The sequence below is a fragment of the Acytostelium subglobosum genome (assembly GCF_000787575.1).
Source record: "Acytostelium subglobosum LB1 DNA, scaffold: scaffold12, whole genome shotgun sequence".
Classification (NCBI taxonomy): domain Eukaryota; phylum Evosea; class Eumycetozoa; order Acytosteliales; family Acytosteliaceae; genus Acytostelium; species Acytostelium subglobosum.
The window spans coordinates 516,709-542,309 of record NW_012236521.1 but is presented as its reverse complement, the minus strand read 5'-3'; the positions used below and the strand labels follow the sequence as shown (position 1 = coordinate 542,309).

The 25,601-nt window shown below is 44.5% G+C and overlaps 13 protein-coding genes across 13 annotated transcripts; 9 read left to right on the top strand and 4 right to left on the bottom strand.

Moving 5' to 3' along the window:
- Positions 1 to 202: 202 nt before the first annotated feature.
- On the bottom strand, positions 203 to 1,239 carry SAMD00019534_065070 (hypothetical protein; the record flags this gene model as incomplete). The annotated part of the gene is made up of 5 exons (XM_012898327.1): positions 203 to 324; positions 415 to 577; positions 652 to 715; positions 786 to 941; positions 1,031 to 1,239. 5 exons carry the CDS (start codon positions 1,237 to 1,239, stop codon positions 203 to 205), a joined length of 714 nt encoding a protein of 237 aa, XP_012753781.1.
- A 976-nt stretch (positions 1,240 to 2,215) lies between these two features.
- Positions 2,216 to 3,025, top strand: SAMD00019534_065060 (hypothetical protein; the record flags this gene model as incomplete). Its single annotated transcript, XM_012898326.1, has 1 exon — positions 2,216 to 3,025. One exon carries the CDS (start codon positions 2,216 to 2,218, stop codon positions 3,023 to 3,025), a length of 810 nt encoding a protein of 269 aa, XP_012753780.1.
- A 231-nt stretch (positions 3,026 to 3,256) lies between these two features.
- Positions 3,257 to 3,933, top strand: SAMD00019534_065050 (hypothetical protein; the record flags this gene model as incomplete). Its single annotated transcript, XM_012898325.1, has 2 exons — positions 3,257 to 3,388; positions 3,457 to 3,933. 2 exons carry the CDS (start codon positions 3,257 to 3,259, stop codon positions 3,931 to 3,933), a joined length of 609 nt encoding a protein of 202 aa, XP_012753779.1.
- Positions 3,934 to 4,258: 325 nt separating this feature from the next.
- On the top strand, positions 4,259 to 5,477 carry SAMD00019534_065040 (hypothetical protein; the record flags this gene model as incomplete). Its single annotated transcript, XM_012898324.1, has 3 exons — positions 4,259 to 4,488; positions 4,552 to 4,860; positions 4,925 to 5,477. 3 exons carry the CDS (start codon positions 4,259 to 4,261, stop codon positions 5,475 to 5,477), a joined length of 1,092 nt encoding a protein of 363 aa, XP_012753778.1.
- A 392-nt stretch (positions 5,478 to 5,869) lies between these two features.
- Positions 5,870 to 6,878, bottom strand: SAMD00019534_065030 (hypothetical protein; the record flags this gene model as incomplete). The annotated part of the gene is made up of 2 exons (XM_012898323.1): positions 5,870 to 6,595; positions 6,663 to 6,878. 2 exons carry the CDS (start codon positions 6,876 to 6,878, stop codon positions 5,870 to 5,872), a joined length of 942 nt encoding a protein of 313 aa, XP_012753777.1.
- A 1,822-nt stretch (positions 6,879 to 8,700) lies between these two features.
- SAMD00019534_065020 (hypothetical protein) lies at positions 8,701 to 10,255 on the top strand (the record flags this gene model as incomplete). The annotated part of the gene is made up of 6 exons (XM_012898322.1): positions 8,701 to 8,749; positions 8,822 to 8,958; positions 9,035 to 9,148; positions 9,215 to 9,406; positions 9,473 to 10,105; positions 10,196 to 10,255. Coding segments are annotated over 6 exons (1,185 nt in total), but the record flags the coding sequence as incomplete, so codon positions are not given.
- Positions 10,256 to 10,678: 423 nt separating this feature from the next.
- SAMD00019534_065010 (hypothetical protein) lies at positions 10,679 to 12,832 on the top strand (the record flags this gene model as incomplete). The annotated part of the gene is made up of 2 exons (XM_012898321.1): positions 10,679 to 12,496; positions 12,539 to 12,832. Coding segments are annotated over 2 exons (2,112 nt in total), but the record flags the coding sequence as incomplete, so codon positions are not given.
- Positions 12,833 to 14,412: 1,580 nt separating this feature from the next.
- Positions 14,413 to 15,135, top strand: SAMD00019534_065000 (hypothetical protein; the record flags this gene model as incomplete). Its single annotated transcript, XM_012898320.1, has 1 exon — positions 14,413 to 15,135. One exon carries the CDS (start codon positions 14,413 to 14,415, stop codon positions 15,133 to 15,135), a length of 723 nt encoding a protein of 240 aa, XP_012753774.1.
- A 164-nt stretch (positions 15,136 to 15,299) lies between these two features.
- SAMD00019534_064990 (hypothetical protein) lies at positions 15,300 to 16,957 on the bottom strand (the record flags this gene model as incomplete). Its single annotated transcript, XM_012898319.1, has 4 exons — positions 15,300 to 15,788; positions 15,911 to 16,055; positions 16,115 to 16,700; positions 16,780 to 16,957. 4 exons carry the CDS (start codon positions 16,955 to 16,957, stop codon positions 15,300 to 15,302), a joined length of 1,398 nt encoding a protein of 465 aa, XP_012753773.1.
- Positions 16,958 to 17,940: 983 nt separating this feature from the next.
- On the top strand, positions 17,941 to 20,120 carry SAMD00019534_064980 (hypothetical protein; the record flags this gene model as incomplete). The annotated part of the gene is made up of 4 exons (XM_012898318.1): positions 17,941 to 18,582; positions 18,652 to 18,780; positions 18,850 to 19,857; positions 19,923 to 20,120. The coding sequence occupies 4 exons, from the start codon at positions 17,941 to 17,943 to the stop codon at positions 20,118 to 20,120; spliced, it is 1,977 nt and encodes a 658-aa protein (XP_012753772.1).
- A 171-nt stretch (positions 20,121 to 20,291) lies between these two features.
- SAMD00019534_064970 (hypothetical protein) lies at positions 20,292 to 21,562 on the bottom strand (the record flags this gene model as incomplete). The annotated part of the gene is made up of 3 exons (XM_012898317.1): positions 20,292 to 20,887; positions 20,980 to 21,358; positions 21,419 to 21,562. The coding sequence occupies 3 exons, from the start codon at positions 21,560 to 21,562 to the stop codon at positions 20,292 to 20,294; spliced, it is 1,119 nt and encodes a 372-aa protein (XP_012753771.1).
- A 253-nt stretch (positions 21,563 to 21,815) lies between these two features.
- SAMD00019534_064960 (hypothetical protein) lies at positions 21,816 to 23,372 on the top strand (the record flags this gene model as incomplete). Its single annotated transcript, XM_012898316.1, has 5 exons — positions 21,816 to 21,903; positions 21,980 to 22,167; positions 22,234 to 22,880; positions 22,948 to 23,097; positions 23,168 to 23,372. Coding segments are annotated over 5 exons (1,278 nt in total), but the record flags the coding sequence as incomplete, so codon positions are not given.
- A 305-nt stretch (positions 23,373 to 23,677) lies between these two features.
- SAMD00019534_064950 (hypothetical protein) lies at positions 23,678 to 25,484 on the top strand (the record flags this gene model as incomplete). Its single annotated transcript, XM_012898315.1, has 5 exons — positions 23,678 to 23,868; positions 23,941 to 24,022; positions 24,085 to 24,316; positions 24,378 to 24,573; positions 24,638 to 25,484. The coding sequence occupies 5 exons, from the start codon at positions 23,678 to 23,680 to the stop codon at positions 25,482 to 25,484; spliced, it is 1,548 nt and encodes a 515-aa protein (XP_012753769.1).
- Between the last annotated feature and the right edge of the window lie 117 nt (positions 25,485 to 25,601).

Here is a 25,601-nt window from a genome sequence, read left to right as displayed (position 1 = left end):
TCGCCAGCCAGCCAGCCTTCAACAAAGAATCAACTCAACTCACTTGTGTACCAATCACAAGTATCAACGAATTATAAATAATACAACTTCGATTCCTCCAGCCAATCCTTCCTATTGTTCCTTCCATCCTTCTGGAGGTGGAACTGTGTCTTCTTCTTTGTCTCGAGATGATGGTGAATGCATATAGATGAAAATGAACACTTTATTGAACCTTCTTCTTGGTAGCTCCAGATGGAATCCTCTTTGGTGTTGAGTTCCAGTACATGAGGAACTGCAACACGAGGATCAAGGTCAAGCTTGCGCTGATACCATATCCAATCAAAACTGTTTGTTTGATTGTTTGAATGATCGAATGATTAGAGTATGAGTAAGAATGACATGGGGACAATGACGTCAAAGACAATGATAACATACCAATTGGGTCTGGGATCTCCTTGTAGCTGGTGAACATACGAGCGATACTTCCAGCAAACTGCAAGAATGTCGTAATGAATGACAATTGTCCAACAGACTTGAGTCTAAAGATGGCAAAGATCTGAGGAATCTTGCTGACGATCGAGATCACAATGTTGAGAGACTACATTCATCAGAGTTAGTTAGTCAGTGAGTCAGATGATCATCATTGACACTTGTGTCAACAACATAACATACCTGGAGAAGCATCAAAAGCTTCCTGTCAGCGAACTGGAGTACACCAGCAATGGCGGCAAGGTAACTATAATATAGAGTCGATCAATTGATTAGTTAGGTACTCGTGCATGATGAACTTCATTCATTATACATACACAATGACACCAGCCCAGAACTGAACGTTGACCCTCTTGGAGTAGTGGAAGACAAGATAGACGACAATGATGTTCTGTGCCAAGATGAACACGCTCTCACCATAAGTCGAGAATGGGTAGGCGAGCAGAACACTGGTCAAGATTGAGATTGTGAAGCTATATTGATGAGTAGTGACGTGTCAGTCATTGTTTGATTGATTGATTGATGGGGGATGATGATGATGACGTTGGTTCATATCACTTACACCACGGTCTCCAAGATGATGGAGACAGGCGAGAGACCAGTGGAGTCTCTGCTGCTGATCAGCTTTTGAATCTGGGGAACCTTGAGGAAGACTGAGGCAAAGATGATACCAATGCCCAACACCTTGCTAATAAGTAGTTGGAAGTCTAGACTTGGGTCGATGTACTGCTTGACCATTTGGTCAGCCATTGCAAGATAATGTTCGAGCATTGTTTGGTGATTGTATATGTATATGTATGTATAAGTAAGTATTACTTCAACTTCAAATGTGTTCGAAAAAAAACAAAGTGAGTGACAACCTTGTCTTGACCATCGGGGGGTGAAGTCATCAGATTCGTCATAGTCAGAGTAATAACACTATGAACATTCATTTGATTCATCTAAATATCTTATAACCAAATAGAAATAGATAATGGACAAGAATAAGAATGATAATGATGGTGATGATTTATGTGATACACTGGAATGAGTTTGTTTGTTTCAATGGTAATTGTTTGATTTGTTCAATATGTCTGGCGACATCACATCACCGACATTACATTGAGTGCATTGAAGGAGTTGAAAGGTCTTCCAGGTAATTAAATGTTGACGAATTTCAAACCAGACGTCTATGACCCTGAACATTGATCGAATATTCACACAATTTTGAAAGTGAAGAGACAGAGATAAAGATAATGATGATGACAATGATGGAGAATATATGTGAGACTCATAATAATAAGAAGAATAGATTCATTTGTTTAGATTGTAACTGTTTAATATGTTCCAAGTGTGTTGCGACATCACATCGAAAGCATGATGTGGAGAATGTTGATAATGTAAAGGAGTTATGTCAACGACAACAATATAATGATGCGTCATTGTCAAGGATGAAGTTGTTATGGAGTACATTACAACAGTTGGCAATCAAGCATCAGACACTCACTCAAGCCAGCAAGGAGGTGACAGAGCGATGCAAGGAACTACACGAGTTGATCATGATCGAAGAACACAGGATCAACTCACAGATCAATGACAGAGTGCATCAAACATCATCAACAATCAATGATATCATCAATGAGATTGAGGCCATCAACAATGTGTTCAAATCATCAAAGAATAAGATTAATGTGTGAACACAATCAAAGTTCTACTTCAATCATGTTTCGACCTGATTGAAGAGACCTCAGATAATTCCAACCGTATAATGGTCTTTGGTGATGAATTGGCCTCAATATACTCTCCATTGTCCGACAAATGGTCAGTACCCACCCAAGTAACAGTTAAGACGACACTAAACATGAGGTCAGTTGTGCACGCGCGTGGCAAAGTCTACATGTTTGGAGGCAATGAGTATCCAACCGCATTCATCTGGTTCTCGGTGGAAGATGGTCAATGGCACAACAAGATTGAGGACCAACCAAATTACCAAATGTCCACCTCATACTACGATGGAGACAAATTGATCTACATGGTCACTTGTGCAGACAAGATTAATCCAAAGGTGAGCCGAGTGCAGAGCTTCAACATCGACACACAACAATTCAACCACATTGGCGACCTGCCAACATATCTAGAAGGGTCGGATCTTTATGTAAGATGCAACCAACTCATTTTTGTCGATGGTTGGACCATCAATGCTAATGAGAGATTAGAGATTGTCTTCTTCAATCTGACCACGTTGGTTCACGAGAGATCGTACCCTCTGCCCTGGACAGTCCGCACAAGTTGCTATGATGGCGTGGACACTCTTTATTTGGTGGCTGACGATTGTGAATTCATCAGCGTATCATTGTCAACTGGGCAATTGAGAGATTTGGCGCCTTCACCAGTTAAACCCAATCCTTTCGTTCTCACATGTGGCCCTCAGCGTGGAGCACTATATTATTGCAAGGGTGCCAATAAGAACTACCAGTATTCAATCAAGTTGAATCAATGGATACATATTAGTGATAGTCCTCTAGGACTGGGTGCTGAAGCCATATGTCTTTTGAGCGATAGGCAATTTAAAAGATAAACAAACAGTCCTTGGAATGATTCCAGCGCACTCACTCAATCAGTGGACCACTCAATCTACAACTTAAACGATTGTTCCATTCAAAATTATTTGGAAGAATTGGATTCATCGCATGATCGTTTTGATGACTTGGACGTAAGACAAGTATCATGATTTATTACTAATACTTACTTTGTGAACACATCACTTTGAATGATCACTCTATTATTTGTACTCTAAGTTATAACAAACATGTTTATTAAGGACAGATATCTCATTGGTTCCTTGTTATTATTTGGTCTGTTGACCATTGTCAATGGCCAAATATACACTTTCACGCCATTCTATGGATCAACACATTGTCAAGGTCAGCCCAATGGTGTGGTAAGTGAGCACTGGAACTATCCCTCACTCATCACTCACACACCATTCAATCAATCAAACATACATAGGGCTTTGGTGCAATCGAGTTCCAATGCTCACTGAACTTCTCAAACGACGCTTCATTCATGATCTACAACATTTATGGCACTAATCAGTATAACTTGTCGTATGACTTGCATCCTGGCTGCGATGACTATGTACACGATCAGGTGTTTGACTTGGGCGAATGCACCTATTCACCTTGGGCATACAGCGCCTACACCTTTACTCAAGTCGAAGTGTTCCAAGATGTCAAGATACCCTCGTCATCCGTCGTATTCCAAGCCACCAACAGTGACTGTTTGTCCGTACAATCATACTGGTATGCCACCAATGGCACTGTGATCTCTGATCGCGGTGACCCATGGGGCACCACCGCATACTACTGTCAGAATGGACAACCATTCCAACGTCGTTGCACGCCCAGTGCTCCATGCCAGACTGGTCCCATCACACTGGATACCTGTACATCTGACAACCCATTCATTGTGACTTGTTCGCAATAAGTCTACATATTAATACACACTTACTTGTAAGTGCTCACCTTCAATGAACTACGTTGAAATCCCAAAAAGAACATGGTTCTCAGGCCTTAATGCGTTGTTGCCGTGTCGGCAACCAAAACCAAACATTGTTGCTTCAGATTTGTTGTTGTTGTGTTTCCGATGAAACAGATATTTATAAACATGTTGTTTGTTTGGTACCATCCATTCTAAGAGACAGCATGGTTGGTATCAAGTATACTCAATATCATATCATAGCATAGCATAGCAATGATCATTTCAATTCAATTCAATTCAATATCAAGTTCACATCACATACATATAAAGAATGAATAATACATATTTGTTGTTGGTTGTTGTTGCACTTTGTGTCGTAGGTGCTTGGTCAAAGGGAGGTGATACACCAGGTTCTTATACCAACTATCAATGGAGCCCAGAGCCTTCGGGATTCTCAAACGTTCACTACCAAATCAATATCCAAAACGATCCTGGCTTCTACGCCAACACCTACTGGAGCAACCAATTTGGAATGGTTGGTACTGATGGTGGCTACACTGGGTATGTACATGATCATTCATTCAATCAATCAATCGTTCAAAGCTAACCAACCCATCTACATAGTGTACAATCCAATGGTGGTCAACCAAGGACCTTCTTGTTCTCTTTGTGGAATGCAAAGGTTGACAAGCCTGGATCACCAGGTTCAAAGTGCCAACCATTCGGAGGTGAGGGTGTAGGAATGCATTGCCAATACTTCTATGATTGGACTCAAGGTGATGAGATCCACTTTGACCTCACCCTCGAAGACACCTGGTTGTCAGTCAACGTGTCCATCCCCAACAAGAATCTTGCCTTCACCATTGGTTCCATCCAAACCAATGGTACTGCCATCAGTCCAGATGGAATGGTCAACTGGGTTGAATACTTTGAGTAAGTAGTTTCTGTTGTTGATGTCGTTGGAGTCCACTATGATACTAACTCTCGCGCGGAATAGGTGGAGCTCAGACACCTCTGAATGCTACAACCAACCGTATTCCCAAGCAACATTCTTCCTTCCATTGGGCGATGGTGTGCCAGCAACAGTGTCCGATGTCAGTTTGTCCAACACATGTGATAATGAGACCGTTGTGAAGCAAAACATCAATGGTAGCACTCACTATGACGCCATTGGCAACAGTGCTCGTGGTCAGATCCAGTCCGTCGTCAACAATCTTTGCATTGGTTCATCGGCCAGCACTGCCACGGGACCAGCCGTGACCGCCACCTGCAAGAACACCTGGGACCAGCTGTGGGTAGTCAGCAATATCAATGTGATTGCCACCATTGACAACACGTGTCTTGAGTCGACCAATGGACAGTCGGTCCAGGTGAGCACCTGCACTCTGACCCACAACCAGCAGTGGACTTACAACGCCAACCGTCAACTGGTCAACACCAAGTACCAGACATGTCTGACCGCAGGTTCCAGCGGCAAAGGACTGACCCTGAGCTCATGTACCTCAGCCACATCCCAGCAATGGACCATCCCCACCTTGTTGACTTATTAAATCACTTTCAATTTGAAAGTTAGCATACTTGTCTTCAACTCAAGAGATTCTGTAGAGACAGATAATGAATGACGAATGAACGAATGATGGAAGAAGATAAACAGTGTAGATGTGAAGAACATAATCGATACTCAACCAAGACGAATGAATGGACTAAGATCAGTAACAACGACGCTTTTGATACTGGCGAATTAATGATATGCCCAATACGTTAATTTAAATTATTGACTAAATTGAAGCATGTCTGGAAGAATGGAATCATTCATTCATTGAGTGGAGTGTAGGGGAGTTTAGGCAGAACGTGGTGTCGTTTATTGGAGGGACTGACTGGATCGATCGATCATTGATTGCTCCAAACGACCATGTGATGTAGGCGCATGCCTGCGCCTTGCTTACAGGTTCACAACCGTATTGGATACCATTGTGTTTGTAATATTAAGTTGACTCCATATCTTTAGTTTGAGCTGATCCCATCTTCCAAAGTATCTTTCCTTCCATTGATTGATCAATTGTTCGACTGAAGTGTACTGGTTGGATGGTACCGTGAAGCTCTGGATTCGTTTGAGATGCGCCATTCCATTGAGATGCTGGAAGTGAGCGGATGATGGAATGTCCACAGATACCTCGTATCGTATCAACTCTGCAGTCATACTGATGCAGTTGTTTTGCCAACGTCTCTCTGTCTCTTCCAATGGACATTTGATAGTAAAGCATGTCAAGTGAGCACTATTGCAGTAAACCACTGGATAGTTGCAAAGCCATCCACTCAACACGGGTGGATAGATCGAGTCCAACATCATCGATTGATTGTGTGCAGCCATCCAATCACGAAGAGTATGTGTTGTTGGTTTACTCTTCTCCTTCTCCTTCTCATTCTTTGTCAATGTGCCGATTATACATGTTGCAACGCTTGATAGTTGAGTCTTGTGATATTGACAATCATCACATTGTTTGGCATCTGATAAACATGGTGATACATTAATGAATGTATATGATGAGAATCCATTATCAATATCATTCTTCATCCTCTCCAATAATGCTCTCTTATTGACCATGAAGCAAAGGTATTCATTCAAAGGTATCAATGTAATATCATTGAATATCGTTGGTATCTTGGTCTGATGTGAATGAATGAATGAATGAGTGAGCTGTCGAGTCTTATATCTTTGTTGACAACGAACATACCTTAATAGTGTTTATGAATGTAAGTAGTACATTATGTGGAGGTATTGGATAGTCTATGAGATAACAATCGCGTAGACCAGAGTCAAGTTGTACAACATCATGTAAGAACTGTATCCAATTACGTGCAGTGTTGAATTCTGGTGGTAGTCTTATACCAAGTGCTGATATACTCTGTTTATATTGATTAGACAGTAGTATACTAAGTAACTGTTCCATTGATTCAATGTTGGACTGATAATGACAATGATTGAATGTGTGTATGAAGTGAGAGAAGACTTAAGAATCCTGGTCAAATTGAGTCAAAATGAACAAAATTTATGGGATTCGATCTTTCAAAGATTTTTGAAGTTTCTTCATTCACTCATTCATTTATTGTATACTTATACTTATACATATATATTAGTTTAGTTGTTAAATATGACATCATCACAGATAACAGACTCTAAACTGATACAGTTCTATAATAGGAATTGGAGACTGTCTCAGTTGGAGTTTGCAAAGAAGTATGGAGAGGACCCTCAGGCATTGGCAAAGTTCCTTAATGGTCAATCAGAGTTCAGTGGCAGTGCACGTATAAGAGAGACATTGAACAAGTATTGGGAGTCACTGCAGATGGCACGCACTGAGCATCTCGAGGAGGACGAGCAGGAGAGCTCGCCACCTGGCTCCTCGCCCACGCTCACGCCAGGCGGTCACCAACGCACGCCCTCGCAGCCCAAGCAGGGTGCGCGACTAAGGAACCTGCTGCAGAACTACTACGGCATGGCTATTGGACAGGGCGACGGCGCAGCGTCGGTCAGCAGCGACCCACTCGACATTGACAGTCCAAGCTTCGACCTCAAGACCTACTTTGATCACACGATCAAGAAGTCGACACTACAACAGCTCGTGGCCAAGGACAACGAGATGGTCAGCGAGATCAGGAACCTGGACGGTGACATGAAGACGCTGGTCTATGACAACTACACCAAGTTCATCAACGCCACCGACATCATCAAGGACATGAAGAACAACGTCGAGAAGATGGAGGAGGGCATGCAACTACTCAGCAAGAACATGGAGTTAATCACAACCTGCAGCGACAAGATCAACTCAACACTCAGTGTCAGACGTGAGAAGATCGATCAACTTAGCGGTCTACATAAGTTGCTACAAAAGGTATGTTTGGTTGATTGATTGATGAGTGGAGTAATTGATTGAGTGAACTAACATTGATGACGATGACGACGATGATGAATAGCTTCAATACCTCACAGCTTTGCCATCTAGATTGAATCATTGCATTGAGATGCAAGCATATACTCAAGCAGTCAAGTATTATAACAGCAACAATGGCATCTTGAAGCAGTACAGTCACATCCCATCATTCCAGAACATTCAGAATGAGTGTGACAACATCATCAATCACATGAAGACCAAGCTACATGAGAAGTTGGGCATGCTTGATGTAAGTACATCAACACATAAGAACAAGGCATACCAACATACTGACCGACACATCATATAGACTCCACAGATCGAGGTAGCCGAGTCAGCTGAGCATTTGATGGAGTTGTTGGAGCCAATTGAGACAGTGCGATCAGCTTATTTGGCTGGACGTAAGCAACATATGTTGATCATATTGAAGGCATTGGAGAAGAGAGAGCCAACAGATATTGTAATGTTCATCAACGAGTTGAACAAGACATTCTTGACAGAGTACACATACAACATCACCTCCTACAGGTCGTTGTTCATCAATCGCTTCGATGGCATCCAGTCGTCCAGACAAGAGAAGCACAACTCTGTTGCCCAACTTCAAGACTTCTCCAAGGACCTCTTCAACAGATATCTAAACATCGCCAAGACAAAGTTGGCTGTAAGTTGATCAATCATGACGACGATAATGATCACATACTAACATTTATTGATTGATTAGACATTCAATAACCCAGAGGAGAAGATCAAGGGACTTGAGCTACTGTGCTCAGATGTGTCCAAGATTCAGGACCAACTCACTGATGCCTCGTCCATTAGTGACATTGTGGACTCGACTGTTATGGATCAGATATCATACTATTTCGACAATCTCCAAAAGACTATTCAAGGTATGATAATGATTGGATGATGTTCAAAGGGCATGCATGTCACTCTAACCATCCAACACCTATACACATTAGTCCACATCTACAACATGAATAGCGAGTTGATTTCCAAGGACAGCAGCATCCTCGAGGGCAATATGCTACTGGAGCTCTCTGATCAGACTGCCAAGGACATTGTCGATGACATTATCAACCTCTTCAAGAACCTCAAGGTATGTCTATTGATTGATTGAATGGAACATTGAACATATACTCACTCTCTTACTCCCTCCATTCATTCAAACATAGCCATTCTTCATGTCCAAGGAGTCATCATTCCTCACACGTCATTATGGAACCATATTCACCAAGATTCAATTGGAGCTCCAGAACTTCTTCATCTTCCTCAACAACCATTTCTTGGTGAGTATCCAATATGATGAATGTCCCATCTCAATCACTATAACTTACACTTGCATATATGAATAGGAATACTTGGACATTGTTGCCAAGACCACCAACAAGGAGAACTTTGGATCAAGGTTCTTCCTGGCACTGACCAGTGTATGTCTGTACATTGAGAGCAAGGGTATCAATCAGGTGGTTCAGGCCATGAATGAGTTTATGAACACAGCCAAGCAAGGAATGCACAGCCACAACATTAACGACCATGGCTTTAGTGTAAGATCCAGCACATGACATTGGCGGGCTTGCTTGGGATCACGACTAACACTCAATCTTATTTAGATCATTACATCTGACCTTGGAAAGAGGATCAAGGAGGCGGCACAGAAGATCTTGACTGTGTACACTCGCATGCAAAGCAAGACTATTGAGAAGATGTTCAGGATCGGTCTGGACTCTACACAGAACTGGCTGATGCTGAAGGAACCAAGAGATGTGCGACAGGTCAACGACTTGGTTCTCGACGAGTTGGTCAAGCTCAGCGGAGAGATCACTAAGCTCCTGCCAGCAACCCAAGCCCTCACCACACCAAACATGCAACGTGTCGGTGGAGGTGGTGGCCACAACAGAACGCAGAGTGGCAACAATGATGCGATGAGGAGAAACACATCGGCCACCAACCTGCCCTCGGCCACACTGTTTGACAAGCGAATGGATGTCTACTCCATCGTGGACTTTAACGCCAACTCAATCTTGGTTGGCATCATCAAGATCGCACTCAAGTCCTACACTGAGTGTCTGCGCACCAAGACCTTTGGCACCAATGGCTACCACCAGATCCAGGTGGACCTCCGATTCCTCCGAGTCTACTTCACCGATATGTTTGGAGTACAACCAACCATTGATTCACTCCTTCAAGAGGCTGACAACACAATCTGTGATAGATGTATAGATCCAATTCCATTGGAAGAGAGTGTAAGTATTTTGATTTGATTTGGATTTGGAATTGAATGGATTTGATTGATTGATTGACTAACGTGTCGTTCATTATTATCACATGATCAGATCATCAAGAAACTTAGTGAGGATAAGTTTAGAAGTAGAAAGGAGGAAGAGAAGAAGGCATAACTCAACATCGTCTCAACATTATCATGTACCAACGCTATTATTATTAATATTATTTTACAATGTTGCCGATCGATCAGAATAAATATACCTTACATTATTGAAGTCAACTGTAATCAACAAGGGTACCATTCCATTCCAGTTGTTGATTTCTTCTTCATTCAGTCCACCCAATAATTCCAAATTGGAAAGTGTTGAGAATTTAGTTGGACCAAACAATGAAACAACCATAACACATCAATAATGAATGACAAGATTGATTCAAAAGAGATAACAGAGTATTATATGATGGGAACAGGCCTTCTATCCAAAAAACATGAAGACTCCATCATCTCCTTCATTGCCCAACATAATCGGGCAATAAATAATCAATCATGGATAGAATCGACACCTGCTCCTTTTGTACTTTATTGTTCTTGGTAGACTGTTGGGACTTACAAAAACGATCGATATTTGCATACTGGTGTCGGCCTGGTGAAGCCCTTGGGCTCCACCCTCAAGGCAGACACTCTCTTCGCCGACAGACTTGGCCGCACATTGTTGGTCCGTGTGAACGAGCCAAACTACACCATTACGATCCTGTTGGTGTACGCGCCTGCCTCGAATGCTGGCAGGTTGGACTTTGTCACCACCCTGCAGAACTCTCAAGCGATCTTTGACAACGACATCGACGTGATCGCAGGCGACTTCAACACGTGCGCAACTGATCGTGACGACTTCACATTGTTCATCAACGAGCTGGCAGCCCTCAACGATCTTGTTGACACCGGCGCCCATGATAACATCCCCACCCACAAGTCGTTGTCGAGAGGTACGGAGAAACGCCTCGACCGACTGTACGTCCGGTCCACCCTGGTGGGCCCTCACCGCGCCAAGGTAGATGTATCCCATGCGCACACCAAGTCAGATCATCACCCCGTACTGATAACAGTATACCCCAAACAGATCACCCCAACAGGACACAGATGGATACTGAGGAAGGAAACGCTTGCGTCTCCTGCCGCGAGGGACTTGGTCCACGGCACTCTCAGTCGCATCACCCCCTCTGGTCTGTCCACTTGGCTCAGCATCAAAGAGGCGCTCATCTCGCGACTCAAGGCGGAGCAGGCTCGCAACGCCGGCGAGCGAAGGAGGATCATAGTGGAACTCAAACGCTACCTCGCTCGCCCGCCGCCAGGGGCCACACCACACCGGCTTGATCAGTCCAGGCTAGCCGACCTCCTCGAGTCTGCAAAGGTCGAGAAGGAGGCACAACGAAGGGACGCTGAGCTTGGCATGGAAATGCCAAGCAAGTACCTCACTCGCATCGCCAAGGGTAGGAAGACCGTTGATCTGATCACCGAGATCTACGGCGAGGATGGCGCCGCCACCTCTGACCCTCCCGAGATACGCAAGGCATTCCACTCGTTCTACTCCAAGCTCTACACCAAGGGCGCCGACGACGCCGATGAGCATGAGAGACTACTGTCCCACTGGAGCCCGGACTGCCGGGAGCACCTCCAGCCACTCGAGGAGCCCATCACGGCCGATGAGGTCCTCTCCGCCATCTCCACCACGGATACCTCAAAGTCTCCAGGCCCAGATGGACTCACTGGTCAGTTCTACGTGACACACGCCGAGGTCCTTGCCCCCTTCCTCGCCACCACGTTCAACAACATGCTGCTCGACCCTGAGACCATCACCAGTGACTTCAAGTGTGGAATCATCCACACCATCTTCAAGAAAGGCGACAGGCTGGACATTGCCAACAGACGTCCCATCACCTTACTCAACGTGGATTACAAGCTCCTCAGCAAGGTCATCAATGCCAGACTCACCAAGCTCCTCGACAGTCTGATCAACCCATTGCAGAATGGCTTCGTCCCTGAGAGACTGATCCACGACAACACCATCCTACTGCAGGAAGTCATCGACACGGCTGCCCAAGACATGGCGACTGGCTATGTCACGCTGTTTGATTTCCAGAAGGCGTTCGACTCCATATCGCATGACAGCATCGAGCGCACTCTCCGCCATGTCGGCATCCCGCCTTTGATGGTCGGGCTCGTCATGGCCCTGCTGCGGGGCTCCGTGGCCAGAGTCAGCGTCAACGGCATCCTCACTGATGCCCTGCCCCTGGACAGGGGCACCAAGCAAGGTGACCCTCTCTCCCCGACGCTCTTTGTGCTGGTCATTGAGGCACTGGCAGCAGCAATCAACGCCGACCAATCCATCGTGGGCCTGCCTGTGTCACCGCCCCTCGACACATTAGTCGACGGCAAGAAAGTCTCGACCGTCCGCAAGAAGGTCAAGCTTCTCCAGTTTGCCGACGACACTGCAGCGCTCACCAGGTCACTCGAGGAACTCTTGAGAGTGATTGAATGGTTCAAGGTCTTCTGCAAAGCCACCTCGTCAGCCATCAATGTCGACAAGTCTGTCCACATTGTCCTGGGCGATGCACCAACGTCTGAGCTCCCCTACCCAGTGGCCACCGAACCTGAAAGGTACTTGGGCGTCAACTTCACCAAGCAGGGCATCTACTCCAAGTTCAAGACTCTCATCAGCTCCCTCCGCGGCAGACTCGCTCTTCAAGTCTGAAAGCACCACACTGCGGTCTAAGGTTGCAGCTATCAAGTCTTACGCCCTCCCCCCTCTGATGTACCACTTCTATCTGGACTCACCGACCAAGTGGCAGATCAAGAAGATCGATAACCTCACCAAATGGTTCATCGCAGCCCCCAAGGCCACCGCCTACGGCTCCAGCTTCATCAACACGATGGCACTGGACCGCGCCAGCTTCCATTGGGATGAAGGTGGCCTCAACCTCTGGGACATTGGGCTCAGATCAATTGCCTACAAGGTATGGGTGTTCAATCGTTTCCTCAACACCCCAGCCCACCTCACCCATGGCTACCTGGACTCGTGGAGAACTCAACACCGCAACGCCAGGAAGTGCCTGGGCGGCAAGTTCACTGGTCTCTTCCTCAAGTTCCACACACCTTGGATGGAGTTCCGCTCTGCCCACCTCTCCAGCCATAGCGACAAGGTACCACTCTTGGACAATAATGGTATCACCCTCAGTCTGAAAGACATCTATGCCATCCTCTGGAAGGCAAAGTATGGCGCAATCAGACTGACCGAGGGTCAATGGCAGCTCAGTGTCTTCCACGGCCTCAAGCTCCCAGACATCTTCAAGGTCATCAGCACCCTGAGAGGACCTTCTTCACGCAACGCCCTCTTCAGGTTCTTCTCCCATACTCTCCCGATCAATCATATGAGAGCAGACGCTGACTGCACTCTTTGTGGCAACTCCTGCACAGACCAACCCTACAATCACTTCTTCTTTGACTGCAGCAAAGTGGCGACCCAAGAAGCCATGCGCCCAGCCTTAGACTTGGTGAAGCAACGCTCTGGTATCAACGTCAGAGAATGGAACATCAAAGCACTGGACATCTCCACGAAGTCTCGTCGCCCCAACCTTCCATTCATCCACCTCATGGCAATCATCGTCAACTACCTCTGGCACTACATCGCCAACCACCTCTTTGGCAACAAGGAGGCCCCGTTGGCCAAGCTCAGCTTGGTGTGCATCACATCCTTCAAGTCCCTCCTCCGCCAGGAGTGGCGTTCCCTCATGTCCACGCTAACGAGTCACATCCTGGCCGGACGACCAGTCAACATCAAGAATGAGATGGCCGAGTTCACTACCAAGTGGCACCTCAGCACTCGCAACAGCGACATCCGTCTTCCGCCTCTGCCGCCAACTATCAACAAATACTTGGTGGCCGAATTCAGAGGCCTACAGTAGAAAAGAAAAGAAAGAAAAAAAATCAAGAAAATTCAAAATCGACTAACTTATATATATTATCCCGCCTCTTCAATGACGCCAATTTATTTGCAATAATAATAAACTTCCACTCTAGTCAAAAAAAAAAAAAAAAAAAAATTTTGCATGATTCGTGAAAGTCAAAGAGATTCAACAGGAGTTACAGGGACCTGCAATGATGACATGCGACCAAACTGGATACCAGCCGAATGCCGAACCAATCAAATCGATACATTCGGTTCCAAATAGTTTAACAAAGTTATAACGTTGTTATTGATGAGGGAGGTATATCAACCCTGTAACATCGTTTATTAGTTCATTATTGTAATAATACATATCAAACAAACAAAGAATGATCAGTGACAACAACCAACAACTTCAACAAGTAGTATACTTTACAAGACATGGCAACAGAGCTGATTGGAACAATCCTGATTGGGCAAAGATTGCTGAACGTGTGTGTGACCCTCCATTGTCAGATATTGGTCTGAATGCTGCTTCAGAGTTGGGCGTAGAGTGTGCTCGCAACTCATCAATCTCACCAAGCCACTCGATCAAACACATCATCGTATCACCAATGATAAGATGTATTCAAACTGCAAGAGCTATCGCCAAACAACTTGGCAATGGAATAACACTCAAGGTCGAACCAGGTCTAATCGATTGGCACCCAGACTATGAGATAGAGTACCTCACAACACCCGAGTTGTCTGCACTCTATCCCGAGTTGATCGACATCAACTACATACCGATAGTGCCATTGGTCAAGGACAAAGCAGAGACTGTTTACGACTTGTTCAAGAGATCCCATGACTCTATCGATGGACTGTTACAGAGATACAGTAGCCTGAATGAGGCCATCATCGTGGTCACTCACGCTTGCAACTGCGTATCGATGACTCGTCACCTGCTCAAGAATGAGGAGCATCAAGTTGGCTCAGGCGTGTGTCATCTCACCAAGTTAGTGCGCAATGCCAACGGAGGAGAGTGGACCGTTGAGTTGAACGGATCGACCAGCCATCTGACCCAAGGCGAGCAACACACCTGGACTGGCATCTTCCCAAAGGACCCATAAACATTAACATACCTACCTCTCAATGCGCGCGAGACTATGAATATTCATACACAACAAGGACTTTGTCAAGCTTTATTGTGTAAAGGTGGATTGGATTTGTTGAGCTTGGCAACAAGCTAGGACAATGTCCAAAGGGACAGGAGCAGGCGGGACGGGGATATGGTTTACTCGTCATCCTCTGGCAACGACTCGTAGATGGCCTTGACAATGTCGTGGATCTTGCTGAAGGTTGGACGGGACCTGGGGTCGGTAGAAGTACAGGCGACGGTCAGCTTGGCGAATGCTGGGGGACAGTCGGGTGGCACCTTGCTCAGGAAGGCCTGAGTCTCAAAGGCAAACATCTTCTGGGGTCTGCGCTCGTCGGGCACCTGGTTGGTGATGAGCTCCACAAGCACAATGCCGTAGGAGAACACGTCCACCTTGTAGTCGTAGTCGACGCCCATAAATATCTCGGGTGCCATCCAACGGTCACTGCCTACGAATGTCAGTCTCTTGTTGACCTGATCCTCAAACACTCTTGCCAGACCCAAGTCACAGAGCTTGGCGCGGTTGTTGTCTGACAACAAGATGTTCTGACTCTTCAAATCCCTGTGTAATATACCTCTGGCTTGTAAATAGTTACAGGCTTGTGCAATATCCAATGCAATACCCAACTAATAGAGTGAATGAATGTTAGTGTTTCCGTGTTTCCACATCTGTGTTTCCGTGTTTCCACATCTGTGTTTCCGTGTTTCCTTGTGTGTTTCCGCGTGTGGCGGCATGTGAATGAACATACCTTGATTCTCCATGTGAGTGGAGTGTCTCCGAATATGAGAGCATCGAACAAGTCTCCCTTCTTCATGTACTCTGTGATAATGTAGATCTCATCATTATGCTTTGTGGCACCAAGGAACTGAACAATGTTTGGATGTCTCACCTCCCTATTTGATTGATTTGATGTCAGCGAAGGTATGTCTTCAATCAATGGTGTACTACATACTTAAGGATTTGCAACTCTCTCTCGATCATGACGTTGGTCTCATCATTACACTCGAGGATTCTCTTGATGGCAACGGGACAGCCGAGGTAGGTTCCAAGGGACACCTCACCGTACTTGCCAGTACCGATGACATCCTCGAGAACCAACTCGTTGAAACCAATGTGCCACATGTCCTTCTGCGAGAAGACTTGAGCGATGCCCATTGGTGGCAGTGGCACGACAGTGGGTGGTGCCTGCACTGGCACGGGTGACTGCTGCAGCTGCACTGCGGCTGGGCGCACCGAGGAGTTGGTGCCAGAGCGCGAGGCAAAGCCGTTGGCATTTGGCAACACTGAAACTGGTGCGAATGTTCTGGATTGTGTTCCAGAGATTGGTGCAGTTTGTTGTTGTTGTTGTGGTTGATATTGTTGTTGTTGCTGTTGTACAGGTGCAGTTGTAGTAGTTCTCTGCGATGTTGAAAATGTCTGTGATTGCTGTTGTTGCTGTTGCTGTGGGAATATCTTGTTTATGCTTTGAGCAGATGGTCTAGTCGGCTCGCAGAAGTTCTTTGGCAAAGTGGCATACTTGCTCATTGCAGCTCCCTTGGCTAAACATTATTTGATTGATTGAGGCGTATGAGTATTAAAGAATGCTACATTGATTGTATGGATGGATGGACGCCTTACCAGTGGATTGAGCTGGTGGAGCATAGGACTCGCCAGCCACAGCAATGGCGATCTCATTTGGTCTCTTCCAGTTCTTTCTTGTGCCAAAGTTACAGTAGTATCCATTGGCATTGTTTCCACGCTCAATGACACCAAGTGTGCCACTGGCAATCTCTCTAATCTGTGTACCTGGTTCCATTACTTGAGATCAAATTGAGTTGAGGTTGAGTTTAGTTGAGGTTGAGTTGTAATAAATAAATAAATAAATAGTCTTGTTATTGATATTGATACAAAATGATATTGATATCTCCTGTGTGTTGGTGATAGATATCGTTGTTGTTGTTGTTTAACTGTCTATTATTATTATTAATACTGTGATTATTATTATTGAATTGCCCAACACTTCATTTCATTCTTTCATTTATTCATTCATACTTGGAGGAGCCATCAATTCGGGTAGACACCCCCCTATTTTGGATATTTATTTAAAATTGATGCCTTTTTCATGTGAATTGGTGTTGACCCACTCAAGTCCAAGTCTAAGAGCCAGATGACCCATCTGACGGAGCCACCTTGAGCTCACATCACCATTTAAAATGTGTATTATTATTGAATCATACACACACACAAGCAATAAGTAGAGTAGTTGATGTTGTACAACTTCCACAAGTCCATATGGTAGGCCAATTCATTATCTCATTGGATCACTATTCGATCCATTTGGTCCATCTGAATGGATCACAATACCGTTGACCCGCTATCCATATCTGGCTGTTTGATTGTTTACTTTGTTGATCGAGTTGTCTTTACAAAGTCAAGTAGTAATAACTTTGTTTGATATATTATGTTTAAATAATGATGACCATGGTCATGTGACTTCCTCATGAGTTATGATGTTGTGGTGAAGAATAATAATTATGAGTGCGAATAGTTGAATGAATGAATGAAAATGAACAACAACAAAGACACACAACTCAACTCTCGACCATTTTCACTTGTTGAACAACGTGAACACACACAGACAAAGAGATACTTACTTTACATTACTTACATCATCATTATATCATAGTTCAGGTCGTAGGTAGATATAACGAACTACTCATTATCCCATACCATTCATTACCATCATCAAATACATCACTTCACTTCACCATACATCACATCACCATACATCACATATAAATGACAGAGAGGAAGCCTGTTCAATACTTTGGCTTTGGCGGTGATAAGGATGATGATATATACAGTGGTGGCCATCTCCACTCTGCTGCCGGTGGTCTGGCTGCACGGAGCATAAGGGACAATGACATCGATGATCATAATAATATTCATAATGGTGGTGTTGTTGATAATGATACTGCTGCTGCTGTTGGGGCTGTTGTTGATGAGTCGGGCAAACGCACAACCAATAATGTTGGTAATCATCATCATCGAAGAGGTGAGGTGGAGGGAATAGACAATGCAGGGGCAACCTCATCATCTTCGTCATCCCATGCCTCCAACAACAGTAGCAGTAACTACAATAACAATAACAAACAACGAAAGAAGAAGGACAAGCATAACAATAACAACAACAATAACAACAATAACAAGAGACATAAGTCCAACAACAACAACAACCAACAACAACATCATCGTGGAGGAGATGGTGATATGAATGAGGATGACCCAACCAAACCATTAGTCATATCCGATGATTCGGATCATGAGCAACCAATCGTGAACGATAACAACTCGCATCTAGACATATTGGTCAACACCTTGGCCAATGGTGAATACAACTCTGCTTCAGACTCAGCACCTCTATCACAAGAGGCTGTACAGGTATGTTTGATTGTTTGATTGATTGGTTTGTTAGTGATAGCCACATACTAACTTGATTGATTGATGTAGGATCTATTGAACCTGCTAGAGGAGGTCAACATTGCATATGGAAATGAGAAGAACAAGATCAGATATTCAAGAAAGATAAAGGCACTTTATAGATGGACTCTTGGTATTCTACCATCGACAGAACATAGTGTAAGTCAGACAGGCATGGCAATGTGTCCAAGATCATTCCACATCGATGTACTTACTTGTCCAATCAAGTCACCTGCTCTTCGTGCACTTTATCGGAGATTCTGTAGCATTAGACATGACGATGAGAAAGAGAGGAAGAAGAGGCTGGAGTTGTCCAAGAGACTACTGCCATATTTATTCAAACTTCCAGAACAACCTCGGCCACTTACTATCAAGGACACTGCTCCACAACACCAACAACTACTCAATCCATCAAAGCCACCAAAGAGCCTAACTTATCAAGACCTTACAAGATTCAAAAAGATATCCGAGACACTCAATCAAGAGCATCAGAGAAGCTTGGAACAAAGAAAGCTTCAAAGAAAGGATGCCCCTCCTACTCCACCAAAGGCAACATCATCTTCATCAAAGTCCAATGACCTACTACCTTCGCCACCAGCGGCAGCAGTAGCAACACAGCCATCATCATTAGCCACCAGTAACAACAACAACAACACCAACAACGCGACGAACAAAACGAACGACAATCAATCATTATCCGCCCCATCACAACCAATCATCCCCGAACATATCATTGAGGATGAGGAGAGAGTTGTGACGATGCCCGTCGGCACACCTATACCTCTGTCTGCGCTGATGAAGAAGAATAGCACGCCCGTCCCATCAGATGCCACATCGTCCAAACAGGAGCCCGCGACAATGGGTGCGACAGGCTTCCAGCTGGATGCCAAGCTACTGGAATCACTGATACCAAACGAGAGGGAGAGTCAGATGATCAAGGACCTGGCCACTATGACGATTCCCTCGCCCAACGGCGAGACCACACCGATGACGCACGTCACAACCAAGCAACTGATTGCTGCAGCAGGCAATCCAACGATCGTAGACGATGTTAGAACACTGTACAACAACCAGACCAAGGCCGAACATCTCCTGCTAGCCAAGCGGGCCACCATCATGGAGCAGCTCGCCCTGAAAAGGAAGGAGGCCAACGATGAGTTCCAAATACTCTCCAACCAAGCCAACGACATGCTCATCAAGAATCAGATATACAACAACTATCTGTTGACCGACAAGGTATTATTGATTTGATTGATTGGATTGTTGATTGGATTGGACTAACTAACTTCGCCAATCTTTAGATGTTGACTGATGAGACTGAGAACATACTGAAACAGATAACAAAGGATATATTGATTGAGATGAACCAACAGATACTATTACAACAGACTAAGCTACAACAACATGGTGTTGCCGGATTCTTCCCAACCAAGAACCTGGAAATAATCAAGTGCCAAACCAAGTTACTGCGATGTCTATTCCCTTACTCAATAATATAGGACTCCTCGATCAATCAATCAATCAATACAAGCACTTGCTTGGTTCCACGTCAATATATCAATCAACATGTTGAGTTTATTGAATAAATGAACGAATGAATGAGTGGCTACCGGTCGATGGTTATTTAGTTGGGTTGTGAGATGAATAGTTTGGTTGATTGTTTATGATGTCTATTGTTGTTGCTCGCTCTGTGCTGGTGCTGATGATGGTGCTGCTGAGGCAGCGCCGCCACCTGGCGTATTGACCTTGTACTTGAGTGGACGCTTCAATAGTGCATCGGGATCGCGAGACACCTTGGGCTTGCGAATGTGATCCAGGATGAGCTTACGCTCGCTTGTGGATGGTGTGCGCAGTGAGCCATCAATGCCATTGATGAGCATCATTGGGTCGCGGTTGGCCCTGTTGGTGAATGGATCGCGACTGTTGTCGATGAAGATGAGATTCTTGCGCTTGGGCCTCGACAGAGTGGGTCCGCGGAAGTAGACGGGCTTCTCGGGGAAGCTCTTGGGGATCACGGTGGGCACCTCGTGCAATGGGGCCGGGCGCTTGCCACTATTGTTCTTATCATTCTCCTCCAATGCGAGCTCGTCTGTCTTTCCATCAACAAAGAAGAACTTGTCCGAGTGGTCGTCTTCCTCGCCCAAGTATTCGTCCTGCATACGTGTGCCCAGCAGTTTAGCAATGTCTGTCTCCAAGTCATCAAACACTCTATTGCCAGCTGCTACCTCCTGTTCATATATCTGTTGGAATCTAATGATTGCAGCAACTATATTGTTGTTTGATTGATTGATTGATTGAGTGATGGATGTCAGTGCCTGATCATCTCGCGAATGAATGATTGATTGATTGATCACTTACTTCTTCCTCTATGTATCTTGAACAAATCAGATAGCCTCTTTGTATTATAGTATTTGGGATCCTCTTGCCACTTCCTATAGATCTTCATCTTGACCTCAGAGTCTAGTGGCTTGGGACAGTCGAGCAGATGACGATAGATCTCGGTCTGTGTCTGACCGATCAGCTCGTTGACCTCCACCTCCGAGTACTCCTTTCCCTCGACTGGTGCGCCCTCTTCGTCTGCTCCCTCGTTGCCATAGTCATCATCGTCGTCCATATCCATCTCCATCTGGTCCTCCTTGGGCACGGGTCCTCCCTCCTCATCGCCAAACTCCTCCTCGAACTCGTCCAAGTCAAACTCGTTTTCCTCGCCCTGCACTGGAGCAGGTCCAGGTGCTCTCTGTTGTTGATTCCTTGGTATAGTTGCAAAGGTTCTATTTATATGTTGGTGTTGATATACATTGTTGTTGTTGTTTAACAAAGAGATTGAGTAATAGTTATAATATGATTGCAACACAACTCTTGATGTTGTTGATGGTGTTGCCGTGTTGCTCAGACGAAGAGCAATGTTGCCCAACGATGTGACCAATCTCTGTGAGTTCATTCCTGTTGTTGCTATGCAATATATATATATATGAATGAATTATATATGTATAAATATGTGATCGATAATGTAGTGATTGTTGTTGACGAATGATCTTTGAATGCTTCATTGACAAGCATTTTAAAAAAAATTGAAAAAACACACAAAAACGAGACTTTTACAAAAACAACCTTGTTCAACTTCACTTTCATTGATTTCATTAATATACATTCATAGTTATAACTTGTTAAATACATACATATATATATATACAATGGATAGTTTCAACTTAGCATATAAACGTGATGAAGAGGAATCAAAGTGGTTGGAATTATTAAAGGCATTCAATGATATACACCAGAGTATGTTAGAACTTCACTAATGAGGCTGATTCATGACTTTGAGTTGCTAATGAACAAATAATGATTGATTGAATAGATGATAGGACATTCGTTGATAAGTTTGGTCTGTTGCAGAAGAAACAATTTACTCTGAATCTGTTTGATATATTACAAACTGAGATCAAAGAGACCAAGAGATCAAACGTCGCCATCCTTCAAACACTCATTGCTCTTCGTATATCCCTTCGTGAGATACCAACTGATGAGGAGTCAATAGTACTTCAGGTATGTTTGGTGATTGGTCAAAGGAATGAACACACCTAACAATCAATCGATCAATCAAACAAATAGAACTTGAACCTCTTTATCAAGTTTGGTAATATTGGAGAGGATAATAAGACGACGATGTATTCAGATGAGATTAGAGAGGAGGCGCTCAAGTCAACAATCAACTCAATTGTAAAGTCACAGTCGATACATAACAAGTTTGTAAATGAACTTAATGGTCCAGTGTTGATCACCAGAGAGTTGAAGAAGGGCGCAGACGACAAGGTGTCAATGCCAATATACAAGATACTCATTCATTGTTGCACACGTGTGGAGGTGCGCGCCAAGGTGCTGGGCGAAGGCCTGTTGGACCACGTCGCCGACCAGATGGAAGCCCGCACCACTGGCAACTTTGAAGCGTCCGTCATACTTGGTGACCTGTTCCGTTTGATGTTCACGTCTACCATGCATCTTGGCCCATTGGACAGTGGATCGCACTCGGATCTCAAGGTCACTGAGGCAGACTATGCACGTCTGCGTCGTCTGTTCCCCACGTTCAAGAAGATCTTCACCTACCATTGCAATGCAACGCATCAAATGTACAGCATCAAACTGGCACTAGTATCAACATTGCTCAACACTCCCAAGGATCTATTCGATGAGCTAGTCGATGAGATACAGTTAACATACTTTGAACAAATCCTTGCAACTCAATTGGAGTCATATGACAAGTATGTTATGTTGCGCATGTGCGTGGAGTTGACACCAGTGCAGTAAGCTTACTAACAATATGTTCAGACCCGAAGCTCCAGGTGACATTATACCAATACTCATGTTGCTGTCATGCATTGCGGAGAATGTACCACAGACACGTGATCCCCTGAAAGCATTCACATTCCCTCATGAGCTAATCAAGGAAACAGATGAGCCCTTGTCCATCTCTGTCGAGTAAGTAATTGCCAGAACAATCAACCTCGCTTCACACTCATACATATACTAATCAACAAACACAATGTAGAGCACCAAAGGAATCAGTGTCACAAGGTATTAGTGCAAGATTGATTCCATTGATGACATCAAGTGATATTGGATTGAAGCATTTCTCTGCCGAGTACTTTTATAACATCTGTGATCAAGATCCAAATGAACTGTGTAGACTCACTGGCTATGGAAATGCTGCTGGTCTACTGGTGACCAAGGGACTCATGGCCTTGGGTGGCAAGTAATAAGTTAACTTAACTTTTTATCTGTTATCCATATGTTTGTAAATTTAATACAATAAGTAATAATAAGTAATAATGTTCACATTATTCAATCAGCTGAATGAACATCATCAACAACAATGGAAGCGTGTTCGGGTCGTCCATCGGGAGAACACGATTCCAAACCCCCACCACATCCTTGTTCCCTTTTCCAGTTCGCGTGAACAAAGCCCCAGTTAATTAAACTTGTACAAGTTAATATCCTCTCCAGTTGTATTGTTCTATACATACTGAGCACAGATACAGACAGATAGATAGATAGAGATATGTCTAGTGATGATGATGATGATGAGTTAAGCGATGTCAATGAGGACGATTATTATTATGATCCAAGTGATCATGCCTTTGAGGAGGAGGATGATGACGACGATGATGACGATGTAGAGGAAGATCTACTTCAACGATATAATCTGGTATCAGGTGCTGTATCACTATCTGATATTATACAAGCATATATGTATGTTCATTCATTCATTCATTCATTGATTGAGACTTGATGATTGGCTGACACAACAACAACAACAAACAGGAGTAGACTTAGAGGAGGACCTATACATGTTGGGACACAACAGGCTCCACCACAAGTGGATAAACCAAACCAGGACTTAACCGTAAGTATGATGACGACAATGTAACATGTCATCAACTCGAGTTATTAACATCAATTGTCCAGGATGAGCTCATCACACATGAGTACCAAGCTAGAGTGAAGCATCCAGATGTTAGGGTCAATGACTTCCTCATGCAGAGGGAGATATATGGCTTTGATCGTTATCAGCCAGTCGACTTAACCAGCAACTACATACCAAACACTGTACATTCAAAGAACATAACAAACCTTTCCAGCAAGATATTCTCTTGCAAGTTGATGGACTGCTGTCGTACATTCATGACGGCCAGCTCAGGTATGTGTCCATCCTACGACATACAACTAACTGTTGCTAACATTATAATATACATTCCCAGACTGTAAAATAAGATTCTTCAATACATCCAACTGGACTGTTGACAAGACAGTCCAAGCTTTTAACATACAATGGTCTATAATCGACACGGACATATCATCCAACGAGAAGATGATGCTCTACTCCTCTTGGAGTCCCTACATCTACCTCGTCAATCTCGAGGATGACGAGTCAGAACAGATGCCAATCGACTTATCGTAAGTCTAGATGAATGGACGACACATTCATGCATGCATACTGACAGCACCGAACAAATTCTAGCCCTGGTCGTGGAAGATTCTGTTTGTTTAGCCTTAAGTTCTCGGCTGATAATACTCAACTGCTTGGTGGATCTTCGGGCGGCCATATATACCTCTACGATTTGGTGGAGGGCAAGAAGACACATGAGGTCTATGGCCACTCGGACGACACAAACAGTGTATGTTGGATAGATGACAATGTGTTTGCCAGTGGCAGCGACGACTTTTACATCAAGATATGGGACAAGAGAACATTACACAATAGCCAACAACAACAACATGCCACTGGCAACTACGACGACACGTGTCGACCTGAGGGCTTCTTGACTGGACACCGACGTGGTCTGACGCACGTCGAGTCCAAGGGAGACGGACGGTATCTACTGAGCAATGGCAAGGACTGCCGTGCCAAGCTCTGGGACATCCGCACAATGTCCACCAACATCAACCAGATCTACACCGATCGCAGTGAGTCGTACCAGGATCTCGACTACCGTCTCCGAGGCACAAGCACCACCAGTGGACCGACACGCAATGAACGCGACCTCTCGCTGGTGACCTACGCCAACCATCCCGTGTTCCAAACACTGATCCGATGCCATTTCTCCCCGGTCCAGACTACGGCACAGAAGTACATCTACTCTGGCAGTAGCAATGGCGAGGTGTTCATCTACAACACATTGAGTGGTGAGCTGGTACAACGATTACATCATGGTCGTGGTCCAATCAGAGATGTATCATGGTCACAATGTTCACCGGAACTAATATCAACGAGTTGGGAAGGATATATCACACAATGGAGTGATTGGATTGATGGAAGGCCTTCATCGTCTACCTCGGAGGATGACGACGATCACTCTGAACAATAATTAGTTCGTTGTAATTATAATTAAAGTTTGAATGTGGATTGATTATTATTATTTGTTATCCTGGTCGTTTTCAATCCAAACTTTAGGTGTTTGAGTCTGGACCCCCACAATGATCAA